Source organism: Myotis nattereri (assembly GCF_964212035.1).
Source record: "Myotis nattereri genome assembly, chromosome: X".
In the NCBI taxonomy this organism is placed as follows: Eukaryota; Metazoa; Chordata; class Mammalia; order Chiroptera; family Vespertilionidae; genus Myotis; species Myotis nattereri.
The window spans coordinates 34,828,235-34,844,722 of record NC_138078.1 but is presented as its reverse complement, the minus strand read 5'-3'; the positions used below and the strand labels follow the sequence as shown (position 1 = coordinate 34,844,722).

The 16,488-nt window shown below is 38.8% G+C and overlaps 1 protein-coding gene and 1 pseudogene across 2 annotated transcripts in view; both read right to left on the bottom strand.

Annotated features, from left to right (window-relative positions):
* RPS6KA6 (ribosomal protein S6 kinase A6) overlaps window positions 1-16,488 on the bottom strand; it is a 201,726-nt gene that overhangs the window by 45,211 nt on the left and 140,027 nt on the right. Inside the window, exons 13-16 of the mRNA XM_081115464.1 lie at window positions 6,668-6,770; window positions 5,893-6,023; window positions 4,301-4,423; window positions 3,715-3,804 (exon numbers count right to left, since the gene is read on the bottom strand). Coding sequence (XP_080971590.1) covers window positions 3,715-3,804; window positions 4,301-4,423; window positions 5,893-6,023; window positions 6,668-6,770 — 447 coding nt within the window. The remainder of the gene's footprint in view (window positions 1-3,714; window positions 3,805-4,300; window positions 4,424-5,892; window positions 6,024-6,667; window positions 6,771-16,488) is intronic.
* LOC308510949 (putative monooxygenase p33MONOX) lies at window positions 1,833-2,592 on the bottom strand (annotated as a pseudogene). Its single transcript has one exon. The product of its transcript is annotated as a putative monooxygenase p33MONOX (transcript).

Sequence of the window (16,488 nt, the reverse complement as noted above, 5' to 3'; positions counted from 1 at the left end):
TGATCAGACCCCTAGGAACTTGGCCCCACCACCCACCCCCTGCTGCGCATGCATCAATATGCTAATTGGCCATTACTAGGACACCATAACGGCAATTAGCATATTATAGATATTAATCAAAATGCATATCATATTATCCAAAACAAACTGATCTAGGTAATAGCCAATCTGTCTGCCTTCTCTAAAGAGAAAAGAGCAATATTTTCTTCTCTTTAATATATTTTAATGATTTTTACAGAGAGGAAGGGAGAGGGATAGAGAGTTAGAAACATTGATGAGAGAGAAGCATCGATCAGCTGCCTCCTGACACCCCCTACTGGGGATGTGCCTGCAACCAAGGTACATACCCTTGACCAGAATCGAACCTGGGACTCTTCAGTCCCCAGGCCGATGCTCTATCCAGTGAGCCAAACTGGCTAGGGCGAGAGCAGTATTTTCTTATGCGAAAATACTGTGTTTGTTGACACATGAAAGGGAAGCACTGCCCAGCAGGACTACCCCGGAGGCATGGCAGTAAGAACTGCCTCTACTAATCTCCACACAGGAGATGGGTTCGTGCCAAGTCTGGTTTTTCTTTGTGCTCAGATCTCAAACAGATGCAGGTTCCCTCACTGACAAGGCTGGAGCCCAAGTATTTGAAGGTACTTGGTTTCCTAGGGGATAAGGCGATTGTGGGTTGTGTAGCATTTAAAACATCTATTTTTTTTTTAAGTAGCACAGATTTTTATTGTCAAAACAAGTAAGATATATGAGCATAAGAAAAAACACCAATAAATTAATTGTTTTCATCATTTTAGACTCTGGGGCCTCTCTATAGAAAAGTCAGCTCAGCTGACTATGTAGACACCATCCTTCCGAAGTACGAATAGCAGGGATCTGATACAATATTTAGGACAATGACCAAACATGTCCATAGCAAGGATAAATAAATAGGTGCTTTCCCTGGTTCCTTCCTCAGTAACCTCTATTTTTATACAAGATATGAGGCTTGTTTTAGGAAAAATGATTGCCAGAAAAATATTTTCATCCTTCTACCTCTAAGAAAAACATCAAGCTCTGGTGACACTTGTTTCATATGAACATCCAGAATATAATCTACGTATAGTTACCACCATCTTTACTTTTAAAAAGCTTAACATCCATTTATATATACCAAAGCAGTAGGTTGAATATTTTCCCTTAAATGGTTTTCCACCAAAATGCAATGAACTTAATCTTACTGTGAAGTGCAACAAAGGATATGCAATGCTTGTGTTTGTTGACACATGAAAGGGAAGCACTGCCCAGCAGAACTACCCCGGAGGCATGGCAGTAAGAACTGCCTCTACTAATCTCCACACAGGAGATGGGTTCGTGCCAAGTCTGGTTTTTCTTTGTGCCCAGATCTCAAACAGATGCAGGTTCCCTCACTGACAAGGCTGGAGCCCAAGGCACCAGCAGTAGAGAGGGCCAGAGACTAGTCAGTGAGCACCTCTACACCATGACTTACCCATCAAGAAGCCTTGGTTTGGGAACCACACAAATGTTACCTACCTCGTAAGCAATGATCAAGGTCTTGTCTAGGCTAAATGATGAAACAAATTGATGAGGCCTCTATACATTACGGCTAAGATTATTTAGTCTAACTTTAAATTGAAGCAATATACAATGGCTTCTCCCACACAAGGGCAAGCTTTGCACAAGGGCAAGTTTCTCACAAAACAATGATACCTCCAGTTCTAGGCTCAGTTTAAAAGGTTTTTTTTGTGTTTTTTTTTTTTTTTTTTTACAAAAAAACCCCAGCCTTTCCTATGTCAGATCAGGGTAATAGAGAAGTGGGGGCAAGCCACCCTCTATCCAGAGTCACTGGAAGAGAAAGCTATAGAAGCTGTTGAATGTGAGCACATTCTATTCTTGGATTTAAGATTATAGACCCATGGTGGTTGTTTCTTCCTTTCCATCAGTGGGATATCCATCTTGGGCAGCTTTAAGGCTGTTGGATCTTTGACCATTAGGGTGGCCTGCACGTGGATAAGTAACATTGGAGAAGGTTTCTTGGCTCCTCTGTAGGGCTGGGTGCCAAAACCTCCCAAATTAGACTTCTGGGGGGATCTTGGTCCAAAGAGGCTCCATTTATCTGTCTAGTTTCTGTCTTTATACCCACTTCCAGAACCCATGGTGCTAGGATTTGGGCCAGATAAGACTATGGAAGAGCCAGAAGAGAGCAAACCTCCAGGCTACTGCTCAGCGGAAGAGTGAGGGTTGCTGCTCGGGGTGGACTGGGCTGAGGGTGGCTGCTTCTCTTCTCTCATTATCTCTCCACTCTGTAGTTTTAATTTGTGGAGTGCTTCTGCCACTTGAAGGTACTTGGTCTCCTAGGGGATAAGGCGATTGTGGGTTGTGTAGCCAGCATCTCTCTCTACCCTGCCTGTTGCTCAAAATGTTGAATGGTCTCCTGGGTCTGTTTTGTGATTAGAGAATTCATGAGACACAGGTGGCTTTAGCCTTCATCATTGGGACCTAGTCCATACTGTCAATAGCCAATGGGAGGGTTATGGTGGGGAAGGACACACTGGCCTCACCTTCCTCCACCAGGCACAGTCTCAAAATCATTGAAAGACTCAGATCCAGGTGCTTTTTCTATATAGATTTTAGAGCTAAGTCCTTGACACCAGAGTGAAATGATGTGATAATTACACTTACAGATATTAATGAGGAACATTGCCCAAATCCTGAAAATTAGCTAAGTTGGTTGGAAAGAGTTCATACATTCCAGACATTCTGTTTCACTGTTGCAGAACTGTCTGCAGCCTGAGCTCTGGCACAAAAGAGGCTGTGAGGACCCATGTCTCTAGAGGTTGCGGTGAATTAGGGACCCAAGCCATGGTATATTTGTGTTGTGTCAGCTGCAATCCTAAAGGCTTTGCGCACTGGCCAGGGAGCATAAACTCAGTAACATCTATTAATAGGACATATGTTCATTTTACAAAACTATAGAGTAATACAATTTCACTTAAAAAAACAATCCACAGTGCAACAAGCCATTTCTGAAGAGTTAAGAAAATAAAATGTAGAATTTGTCAGATTCCCAATGTCTGTATTTATAGTATCACAGAATAATAAATGTTGCTGGTTGTAATGTTAACTACTTAACTAGCCAGAATATATTCAAGTAATCAGGACATTCTTTTGTTTGTTTGTTTGTTTACATTTTTATTGATTTCAGAGAGGAAGGGAGAGGGAGAGAGAGATAGAAACATCAATGATGAGAGAGAATCATTGATTGATTGCCTCCTGCACGCCCCTTACTGGGGATTGAGCCCACAACCCAGGCATGTGACCTTGATCGGAATCGAACCTGGGACCCTTCAGTATGCAAGCTGACACTCTATACACTGAGCCAAACTAGCTAGGGCAGGACATTCTTATTTATCAACAATCATAGTTCCTTTCTGATGTTCTACACAAAGAGTAAGAATACAGAATAATGTGTGGGGGGGAATAATTGAAGTAGCAAATGTAAGAATCTTGAGATTGTGTTGCATGACAGCAAATATACCATAGACATGAAAAGCTTCAAAAAAATAAAGTTTTACATATCTCTCCTTTTCATATGTAAAACTTTAGACAATAAAATAAATAAATAAATAAAAATTAAAAAAGAAAGAAAATAAAGTGCCAAGTCATAACTTCATTAGCTTAGATTTTGAATTAGCTTAGATTTTAAATACCTACATCTTTTAATGTGATAATGTTTGGGTGTTGTCCATAGCGCATCAAAATTTCAATTTCTTCTGAGGGGTCTCTCTTACTTTTGTCAATAACCTAAGAAATAAATAAGACAAATCTCAGAGGAAAAGAAATTATGTTCTTTGTCTAAAAATTAATGGTATATTTTCAATTTGATTATAGTTTTGAGCAAATGCTTAAAACTCAAGAATGATGCTTGCCCCATATTATACTTTAACAGTTAAAAATGTCCTAAAACTACAACAATAATACAAAGACCATTTTCTTTAACATTATCGTCCATGTAATTAAAACTACATTAGCTCATAATGTGATCCAAATGTAACAGTAATTGTTACAATTACTCAATGTTAACATAGTACCTTAAAATAAAACTATTCAAAAGCAAGACATTCATGGAATGTAATGCTTCTACAAAATAAAGTCTTGGAAAGAGATTCAAAATGAAAATATTAAGTCTTTAGAGGTTTTTCTCATTTTTTCTTTGCAATCTCCACTAGCCCCACTGAAAAATGTCCATTAGTTAAGTTACATATATAACCCCCAAAAAAGGTAGGTTCAGGGACAATACCTTCACTGCAAATTCCATGTTGGTAACTGTATGTATGCATCGTTTGCAAACAGAATAGGAGCCAACACCAATATCTTCTTTCAACTCATATACCTCACCAAATTGTGCAGCATTTCCATTTATCTGTGTGTTTTTTTTAAAAAAATACTGAGAATAATGAAATATTTTCACATTTTTATCTTCTCTTCAAAATTTATACAGGTTGGGGCAAAAGTAGGTTGATAGTTGTATGTATGGAAAATAATCTATAATAATAAAACCATAATATGCAAATTGACCGAATGACCGAACAGCAGAATGACCATCCAGATGACCTTCTGGATGGAGGCAGCTGGGGCAGGGAAGGCGGGAGGCGGTTGGGAGGCAGCCGCAGCTGGGAGGCTGTGAGGAAGCCGGAACTGCGATGGCCTACCCTTTCACAAATTTTGTGCATTGGGCCTCTAGTACAATAATCTATCTATGTAATAGAGGAATATGCAAATTAGCCGGAATGCCATAACATCACAACTGAACAGCAGGGACATGAGGTTGCATGGTGCCTGGCTGGGGCAATGGACCTCAGGCCACAGCCCCTGCCCAACGGGAATTGACGGGGGACCTCAGGCCACGCCCCCCACCCTGGTACTGGGCCAGGGGACCTGAGGCTGTGCCCCCTGCCAGGTGGGGCTTGATGGGGGACCTGAGACTATGCCCCCCACCTGACACTGGGCCAGGGGACCTTAGGCCATGACCCCCACCCCGCGAGGCTTGATGGGGACCTCAGGCCATACCCCCCACCCCGGTGCTGGGCCAGGGGACCTGAGGCTGTGCCCCTCGCCTAGTGGGGCTTGATGGGGAACCTGAGACTGTGCCCCCCACCTGACACTGGGCTGGGGGACATGAGGCTTCGCCCCTCACCCAGAGGGTTTTGACGGGGGTGGGGCTGGCTGGTTCTGGGTCTTCTGTGTTTTTGAAGCTCATGCGGGTGGTGGGCGGGGACTTGACTCTGGGTCCCGTGGCGCACCTCAGACTCTGACAAGAGGGGGATTTTCATATACATTTTACTAATTTTCTTTCATCTCTGACACTTCTATTATAGAGAAAGTGCAAATAGAAATATTAAAATATTTCCTCTAATTAATTCCCTTTTAATATGCATGAATTTTGTTCACCGGGCCACTAGTAAATAAATAATAATACAAGAATAAACTCCATGTTTTTCATACTCACAACTGTAAGCATACCTTTGCACAAACCTCTATTCATTCTAAATCTTTAAAAAATCATGGATAATCCATTATAGAATTTTTATCAGTATGTATAAATGGCTTATCCAGATCTGAACTGATCCTAAATTGTAGGCTTTCTAGATACCCAAAGACAACACAATAAATAAACTAGCTTACATACCACCATTACATTTTTTTGCCAAAAGAGATTACATAAGTATAATTAAATGTTACTATTATCTGCTTTATTTAAAAACATATGGAAACATCTTTAATTCATTATTATACACAGAAATAAGTGAAGTTAAATTATTATAAATTAATTAAAAATAACTGAAGGAAATAATTATCCCTAAACTAATAATCTAATTAAGTGGAATTTACCTGAACAATTGGTAATACATCTGCACTTGTGATAGGGGTGATTTTATATTCTTCTGCAATAGAAGTTGAAACAAAGCTGAATCCTTTGAAGAGTTGATGAGCATTAGCACTGGCTGGCAAACCAGGAGAATCTAATATCCAAATAATTATATTTAATTAGAATTATACAGATTTCTGTAATATAAAATGTCAGCATTTCTTTGAATATAAAATAATGAAGCCGCAAAAAACATTAAATGTTACCATCAGACATACTATATTATTTATTTGATTTATTGTATATTATCTGTCTCCCCACACTACTAAGCAAACTACATGTGGATTATAATTTTTGTCAGTTCGTTCACTGCTGCCTCCTCACTGGTGAGGACATTTGTAGGTATTAAACATTTGTTGAGTTAATGTATAAAACAGATTCCATCAAAAGTAAACTTCATTAAATTCTAAACTGTAAGAGTCAGAGTGATATATCTCATGTCTTATCTCCTATCCCTGACCCGCTAATACATTATCATGAAAAAGACTTTTAAAACAAAACAAAGAAACCTTTTATCCTTCACTCTAGTCCCTTCTTCTCTGATAAATATTTCCCATTTAAAGGATGTACTTTAAAGGTGGGTGCCCAAGCAAAGCTATAAGTGGAATCCACATTTTCATGAGACAAACCAACCCTTTGAAAACATATAATTCATTCAGTTTTTACTTAAGAAGCAAGTTTACTTTTTAAGCATCTAATTGAATAAAAGTCCTGATGTTACACATGAATATGCATTACCTTTGGGGGTTTTTGTAGTAAATTCAGGATCAAAACAAAAAGTATCATCTGGTTTTCCAGAAGCAGGTTTGAAAGGAGGTTGAACTTCTCTTTTATATAATTTCTAGAAGCAACAGAATAACACAAAAACATAGTAACACATTAAAAATCATTATACTTTGTAAGGGAAACCAGAACATAATACAGAAGAATCACAATTTCATAAATGGAATTTCAACTAGCTTCAGATACCTGTTAATTAAATTCTAAAATATTTGAGAAATAATGTACAGAATCAAGTGACACCTGGAAACACATTAGTGATGCCACACATTGCATTTACAAAGAATAATGATGTTGGGTTTTGGATATCAAATATTGTCTTCAATTTTTGCTGGTAAAATAATCATACAGAATATGTTGCAATGTTAACATGGAGAAATAACTAACACTAAAATATTTCAAAATTAATAATTAAACTATTTTCAATAACTATTTACTTCACCTAAATATTTTGTTTCATTTAAAATATGCATTAAAGCTTCTGCAGAGCAAAAGAAACCATCTACAAAACAACAAGAGAACATGGCAGAACATATTTGCCAATGTTATCTCTGATAAGGGTTTAACCTCCAAAATTTATAAGGAACTCATACAACTTAAAAAGAGGATAAACAATCCAATAAAAAAAAATGGGCAAAAGACCTAAATACAAACTTTTCGAAAATGGACATACAGAAGGCCAAGAGACAGAAAACATGCTTGAAGTCACTAATCATCCAGAAGATGCAAATAAAAATGACAATAAGGTATCATCGCACACCTGTTAGAATGGCTATCGTCAACAAATCAACAAAGGGTAAGTGCTGGCAAAAAATGCAGAGAAAAAGGAACTCTTGTGCAATGCTGGTGGAAATGCAGATTGGTGCAGTCACTGTGGAGAACAGTATGGAGTTTCCTCAAAAAAATTAAAAATGGAACTCCCATTTGACCCAGTAATCCCACTTCTAGGAATCTATCCCAAAGAAAACAGAAACCCCAATCAGAAAGGATATATGCACCCCTATGTTCATAGCAGCACAATTCACCATAGCTAAGATTTGGAAACAGCCTAAGTGCCCATCAGCAGATGAGCGGATTAAAAAACAGTGGTACATCTAAACAATGGAATACTACACTGCGGTAAAAAGAAGGAACTCTTACCATCTGCAACAACATGGATGGACATGGAGTGCATTATGCTAAGCAAAATAAGCCAGTTGGAGAAAGATAAATATCACATGATCTAATTCATTTGTTGAATATAATGAACAACATAAACTGATGAATAAAAATAGATCCAGAGACAGAGAAGCATGGAACAGACTGTCAAACCTCAGATGGAGGGCAAGGAGGGTGGGAGGGGAGGGGTAAGAGATCAACAAAAGGACTTGTATGCATGCATATAAGTATAAACAATGGACCCAGACAGCAGGGGCGTGAGGGTTTGTACTGGGGGGGGGAGGGTGGGAGTGGGCAGAGAGAGGTTAATAGGGGAAAAAGGAGACATATGTAATACTTTCAACGATAAGAATTTTTAAAAAATATGCATTAAAGTTATCATCTAGGGTTCTTATAGAAATCCAAAATTTAACCTTGCCATACCATTTAAGTTCCTAAAATTGATATATTAATGACAGATATATAAAATTTTGCAATATATGAACACCTAATGTTCTGGGCAAATCTACATTGTTTTAAAAGCTCACAGACCCGCCCTAACCGGTTTGGCTCAGCGGATGCAGCGTTGGCCTGTGGACTCGAGGGTCCCAGGTTCGATTCCGGTCAAGGGCATGTACCTTGGTTGCGGGCACATCCCCAGTGGGGAGTGTGCAGGAGGCAGCTGATCAGTGTTTCTCTTTCATTGATGTTTCTAACTCTCTATCCCTCTCCCTTCCTCTCTGTAAAAAATCAATAAAATATATTTTTTAAAAAAGCTCACAGACCCACACAGTAGTAGAAAATTAATAGAATATTATGTAAAGTAATTTTATTTTCATTTTGTATTAAATTTAATGGGATGATATTGATTGACAAGAACATATAGGTTTCAGGTGTGGGTTTCTATTGTTATAAAATCTGTATATTGCACCTTGTACCCATTACCCAAAGTCAAATTTTCTCCTGTCTCCAGATATTAGGACACCCTTCCCCTCCCAACACCTTCCCTCTGGCAACCACCACACTGCTATTTGTGTTCACAAGTTTCAGTTTTATATCCCACACAGTAGTGAAATCATATGGGTCTTAGCTTTTTGTGACTGACATTTCACTTAGCATGGTATTCTCAAGTCCATCCATGTTGTTCTTTCTTATGGCTGTGTATATGTACCACATCTTCTTTATTCAGTCCCCATATTCCAGAACACTTTGATTGTTTCTAATGTCTTGGCAACCATGAATATTGCTGCAATGAACATAGGGTTCATATGTCTTTGCAAAAATATGATTTCGAGTTTTTTGGGCATATACCCATCAGAGAGAACATTGGGTCATATGGTAGCTCAATTCTCATTTTTTTGAGCATTCACCAGAGTGCTTTCCATAGTGGATGTGCCAGGTTACATTCCCATCAGAAGTGAATGAGTGTTCACTTTTCTCCACAACCTCTCTAACACTTGTTATTGCTTGTCTTATTTAAAAAGGCAACTCAAACAGGTGTGAGGTGGTATCTCATTGTAGTTTTGATTTGTATTTTCCTAATTGCCAGTGAGGTTGAACATCTTTTAATATATCTATTGGCTGTTTGTATGCCTTCTTGGAAGATGTTTTTTTTTATAGCTGCTCTGCTCATTTTTTGTTTGGGTTGTTTGTTTGATGTTGAGTCTTATGAGTTCTTTATATGTTTTAGAAATGAAAACCTTGTTGGAGCTACTATTTGCAAATATCATATCAATCTGGTTGGCTGACTGTTTATTTTGTTGTTGTCAGTTTTTGTAGTTGTTGTTGTTGGTGGTGGTGGTGGTGTTTTTTTGCTATGCAGTAGCTTTTTAGTTTGATATAGTCCCATTCATTTATTTTTGCCTTTATTTCCCTTACCTTTGGGGTCAAGTTCATAAAATGTCCTCTAAAACCCAGGTCCACAAATTTGGTACCTAAATTTTCTTTTTTTAAAATTAATTAATTAATTAATTTTTTTTATTGCTTAAAGTATTACAAAGAGTATGACATATGTCTCCTTTTTTCCCCCCCGCCCTTGACAATCCCCTGGCCTCCCCAACCCCCCAGTGTCTTATGTCCATTGGTTATGCTTATATGCATGCATACAAGTCCTTTGGTTGATCTCTTACCCACCCCCCTCCTGCCCTCCCACCCTCCCCGGCCTTCCTGCTGTAGTTTGACAGACTGTTCGAGGCAGCTCCGCCTCTGTATCTATTTTTGTTCATAAGTTTATAATGGTCTTTATTTGATGTAACTTATTGTATCAGATCTTATATTTAAGTCTTTGATCCATTTTTAATTAAATTTTGTACATGGGGACAAAATGTAATCCAGTTTCAATCATTTACATGTGGCTTTCCAGTTTTCCCAGCATAATTTATTTACTCCATTGTGTGTTTCTGGACCTTTGTCGAAAATTATCTGTCCATATACATGCGGATTTGTAGCTGGGCTCTTTATTCTGTTCCATTGATCTGTTTGTCTATTTCTCTGCCAATACCATGCTGTTTTGATCATTGTAGCTCTGTAGTATAATTTGAAGACAGGTAGCATGATACCTCCAGCTTTGTTTTTTCTCAGGATTGTTTTGTCTATTCGGGGTCTTTTGTGGTCTGATGATTTCTCCTTCTATGTCTTTAAAAACTGACATTGTTATTTTGATGGGGTTGCATTAAATCTGTATATTGCTTTGGGAAATATGGGATGAACTATGTTAGTTCATCCAATCTATGAACAAGGAATATTTCCCCATTTGTTGTATTTTTTTTCAATCTCTTTTAATTATGCTTTGTAATTTTTAGTATGTAGGTCTTTCACACTCTTAAGTTTATTCTTAGGAATTTTTTTGTTTTGGTTGCAATTGCAAAATAAATTATTTTTTATTGTCCTTTTTCTGATGTTTTATTCTTAGTATACAAGAAGGCAATGGATTTTTGCATATTGATTTTGTATCCTGCAATTTGACTGTGTCTGTTTATTGTTTCTAATAATTTTTTTGGTAGAGTCTTTAGAGATTTCTATATACATCATGCCTGCAAAAAGTGACAGTTTTACTTCTTCCCTATTGGAATGCCTTTTATTTCTTTCTCTTGCCTTATTGTTGTGGCTAGGACATCAAGCACTATGTTGAATAAGAGTGGTGACAGTGGACATCTTGTCTTTTTCCTGATCTTAGAGGAAAAGCTTTCAGTTTTTCAGCATTGAGTATGATATTAGCTGAGGGTTTATCACATATGTCCTTTATTATGTTGAGGTACTTTCTTTCTATTCCAATTATATTGAGTGTTTTAATCATAAATGAATGTTGTATATTATCAAATGCTTATTTTGAATCTATTGATAAGATCATATGAGTTTTATCCTTCCTTTTCTTAATGTGGTTCAGTACATTGATTTATTTGCATATGTTGAACCATTCTTGTGCCCCTGGCATGAACCCCAGCTGATCGTATTATTTTTTGATGTACTGTTATATTTGATTTAATAGTATTTTGTTTAGGATTTTTGCATCTGTATTCATCAGAGATACTGGTCTGTGCTTTTCTTTTTCTATGTGTTATCTTTACTAGGATTTGGTATCAGGGTTATATTGTTCTCAAAGAATGTGTTAGGAAGAATTGCCTCTTCTTTAATTTTTTGAAAGAATTTGAGGATAGGTTTCAAATCTTTGAATGTTTGGGAGAATTCACTGGTGAAGCAATCTGGTCTTGGATTTTTTAAAAATATATTTTATTGATTTTTTACAGAGAGGAAGGGAAAGGGATAGAGAGTTAGAAACATCAATGAGAGAGAAACATCAATCAGCTGCCTCCTGCACACCCCCTACTGGGGGTGTGCCCGCAACCAAGGTACATGCTCTTGACCAGAATCAAACCTGGAACCCTTGAGTCTGAAGGCTGATGCTCTATCCACCGAGCAAAACCAGTTAGGGCTGGACTTTTGTTTTTTGATGGGTTTTTGATGGTTGTTTCCATTTCCCCACTAATGATCAGTCTATTTAGATTTTCCAATTCGTCAAGATTTAGACTAGGAATCCTATCTAATAAAGAGGGAATATGCAAATTGACCCTCACACCGTCAAAAAGATGGCAACACCCACAGCCAATAAGGAGGGGATATGCTAATTGACTTCCCTGCTCTCAAAGATGGCAGCTCCCACAGCCAATAAGGGAATATGCTAATTCACTGTTCCACCCTGAAAGATGGTGGCGCCCACAGCCAATAAAGAGGGACTATGATAATTGACTGCCCCCCCTCAAAGATGGGATGTGCCCACAGCCACAAGATGGCAGTGCCCAGTCCCCTCAGCCCCACCAGGGTGGCAGGTGCACAGCAAGCCACTCCGCATGCTTACCTCTGGAGACCCCCAGTCCCCTCAGCCCCCCAGCCACCCAGGGCCGGCCTGAGGCACAGGCAAGCCTAGGATGGTGGCTGCCCAGCCACCCAGGGCCACCCAAAGCTCAGGTAACCCGGGCCAGCCAAGGCTTGCACTACCGGCAGTGGCAGCAGCAGAGGTGTGATGGGCCGTCGCCTTCCCCTGATCGCTGGGTCGCCTCCTGCCCCTGAGGGCTCCCAGACTGTGAGAGGGGGCAGGCTGAGCTGAGGGATCCCCCTCCAGTGCATGAATTTTCATGCACAGGGCCTCTAATGTTATATAATTCTAGCAACTTATCCATTTCCTCTAGGATATTTAATTTGATGGCATATAGTCTTTCATAATATTCTAGTATGATCCTTTGTATATCTGTGATGTCCCTGTTGACTTCTCTCTCACTTCTGATTTTGTTTATATGGGTCTTTTCCTTTATTTTCCTTTGTGAGGCTAACCAGGGGTTTATTAATTTTTATTAGTCTTTTCAAAGAACCAGGTTGTTCTTTGTTTATTAATTTTTTGTATAGTTTTTCTTTTCTCTATACTGTTAAATTCTGCTCAATTTTTTATTATTCCCTTTCTTCTGCTGACTTTAGGTTGCTTTTGTTCTTCTTTTGTTAGTTCTTTAAGCTGTGATGTTAGATTATTGGGATTTCTCTTGTTTCTTGAGATAGGCCTATAATGATATAATCTTCTTTCTTATTATTGCTTTTGCTGCATCCCAGAAATTTTGATATGTTATATTCTTATTCTCATTTTTATTTATATATCTTTTTATCTCATCTTTTATTTCTTCTTTGATCCAGTCATTTTTTAATAGTATGTTGTTTAATATCCACAGATTTTGGGGTTTCTTTACTTCCTTTTTGCAGTTGATTTCTAATTTCAGGGCATCATGATTAGAGAATATGCTTAGCCCTAGCCGGTTTGGTTCAGTGGATAGAGTGTCGGCCTGCAGACTGAAAGGTCCCAGGTTCGATTCCAGTAAAGGGCATGTACCTGGGTTTCGGGCACATACACAGTAGGAGGTGTGCAGGAGGAAGCTGATTGATTTTTCTCTCTCATCGATGTTTCTAACTCTCTATCCCTCTCGATTCCTCTCTGTAAAAAATCAATAAAATATATTTTTTTAAAAAACAGAATATGCTTAGTATGATTTCAAGCCTCTTGAATTTGTTGATGCTAGTTATGTGACCCAACATATGGTCTATCCTTGAGAATACTCCATGTGCATTTAGGAATGTATAATCTGACATCCTGAGATGAAAGGTTGAGTTAATGTCAACTATGTCCATTTGGTCTAGTGTTTCATTTAAGGCCAATATTTCTTTATTGATTTTCTGTTTGGTTGATCTGTCTAGAGCTGTCAATGGAGTGTTAAGGTCCCCACCTATGATTTTGTTTGGATCTGTTTCTCCTTATAGTTCTGTGAGTAGCTGTTTTATATATTTCGGTGGTCCTTGGTTGGGTGCATATCTATATTATAAAAGGCCTGTGGCCATAATGCCATAATGACCACAGAATCAGTCACCCAGAGGTGCATTGATGAGTCTCGTGGCACTGCAGGTCTGGGGTCCCACCTCATGCGGCAGGTCTGGTGTCTGGGGTCCCATCTTGCATGGCAGGTCTGGGGTCTGTTGTCTGGTCCCGCCTCATGCGGTGTGTCTGGGGTCTCACACGATTTCAGCTCACATGGTGTGGCCCATAGGCTCTGATTGCAGCAAAGCTGGTGGCCAGAAGGCAGGCAGGACAGTGGGCAGGTGGGCGCGGCGAGGCACGTGGCTGCACGATTTCGTGTACTGGGCTTCTAGTATGTTAAGGAATGTTATTTTTTCTTCATGTAGTATTCCCTTTATCATTATAAAGTGTCCACCTTTGTCTCTTGTTATCTTGAAATCGATTTTGTCACATATACATATGGCTATAACTGCTTTTCTATAGATTTTATTTGCTTGGAGAATCATTTTCCACCCTTTTACTTTGAACCTACCTTTGTCTTTGCAGCTTAGATGTGTCTCTTATAGGCATCATATGGTTGGATTTTGTTTTATTTATCCACTCTGCTATTCTGTGTCTCTTTCTTGGTGAATTTATACTATTTATTTTACCGTTAGGGTAATTACTGACATATGAGAATGTCCAATAACCATTTTATCTTTTGTTTTCTGGTAGCTCTGTTCCTTCATTGGTTCTTTTCCTTTGTGTTTCTGTCTGTGTGTTTTTGTTTGGTGGTATTCCATACTTCTTTCCTCTGTTTCCAAATTTTTTAAAGCTCTGTCCTGTTTTGGGAATTTTGTGTGTGATTACCATTAGGTTTCTAAAAAGTAAAGTTTCATATATACCTTAGTTTGTTTTTTTAAGTGCATCTCATCTTCATGTTCCTATGCCAGCTTAGACTTTTACCCCCTCCCCTTTTATGTTTTTGTTCTCACAAATTATGCCTGTTCATGCTGTAAGTTTTTGGTGATCTTACTCATAGTGTTGTGATCTTACATTCTTTGTTTCAGGTACAATAAAGCCCTTGAGCATTGCCTGCAATGGATGTTTTCTGGTGATAAAATTCCTCAATTTCTGTATGTCTTGAACATCTTTATTTCTCTTTCATATCCTAAGGGAAATTTTGCTGAATATATTATTTGTGGCCAGTAATTTCTCTCTTTCTGACTTGTGCCTATTTGCTCCCACTCTCTTCTGACTTGTATAGTTTCTGCTGAGAAGTCTGATGAAATTCTGATGGGTTTTCCTTTGTAAGTCCCTTCCTTCTTTTCCCTGGCTGCTTTGAGAATTTGTCACTGGTCAATAATTTTTGACAGTTTTAATATGAAGAGCACTGGAGAGGACCTCTTTGGATTGAGGTAACTAGGTGCTCTATGTGCTTCTTGGATTCAAGGATCTAGTTCTTTCCATAGGTTTGGGAAGTTATCATCCCCTATTTGTTTGAATAGACTCTCTGTTATTGCCAACTCCCTCTCTTCCTCCACTGAAATGCCTATTATTCTAATGCTGCTTTTTCTGATGGTGTCAGATAGTTCTTGCAGACCTCTTTCATTTTTCTTTATGCTCAGGTCTCTCTTTTCTTCCCTATGAGTCATTTCTAGATTCTTCTCTTCGATTTCACTAATTATTTCCTCCATCTGGTTGGCTCTGTTTTCTATGCTCAGTAGTTTATTCTTAAATTCAGTAATTAATGCTTCATTTCCAGGATTTCTCATTGGTTCTGTTTTAAAGTTTCAATCCCATTGATCAAGTACTTGTTTTGTTCATTGATTTGTTTTCTGAGGGCATTAAATTCCTGTCTATTTGCTCACATCCTATTGAGTATTTTCTGAACTGCAATCTTGAAATCTGGCATTTATATCACATCTTTCCATGTGTCCCAGTTTGCTTTTGGGAGATTTTTCATTTTCTTTCTGATCATCCTTGTTACCATGATTATTCAGGGTATTTGCTGTTCTCTTTGCCTATGCATTTATATCTGTCCATATTAATGGTGGACAGTAACTTCCTCTGAAGAGGCTTTTCTACTATTTTCCAGTAGATTGTGCTGAATTGCAAGAATTTTTAGCTCTGTGATCTCCTAGTCTTGACCCAGGGTTTCCTTAAGACTGTACAGCTGTAAAGCTTGGAGGGTGGGGTTTGTTTTGTCCTCAACATAATGGCAAACCCTGATCTCCCTGGGGTCCTGCCCCAAGCACCCCACCTGGGGATCATTACAGAGGGAAACAGCAGTTCTGCTGAAATAGATCTTGGTTTACAGATAATATGATCCTTGACCCAAATCCAAGAGCAAGGGGAGGAGAATTTGGGGAGTCCAAATGGCCACAGTGCTCTGTGATTCTATTTCTTTGTCAGAAAGACCACTGTTCTGCCCAACATTAGAGGGTTACAGAACAGAACCCAGTGCTCTGTTAGGCATCTCCTCGCTGCTCTGCCTGTTGGACTGCACCCTGCAATTCTCTGTTCCTCCAGGCCACAGGCAGCACCTGCAACCACTGGGTTCCTCCCCTCTCCAGGATACACTGCAAGCTCCCCGCTGCAGGGCTCTATCTGTGCTTTCCTCTCTTCTCATATCCCAGTTTATTCCCGGTTGCCCACCTTTAGATGTTTCTATGTGCAGGTCTCTCAAGCAGGCCTCTGTATTGAGCAGGGAATTCTTTGTTGAATTATAATTGGTTTACTTGTTGCAATTTCACTGGGAGAGGCCAAGGGGATCTCTCACACTTCCATTTCTCTTATGTCCACAATTTTCATTTATATTTACATAAACATT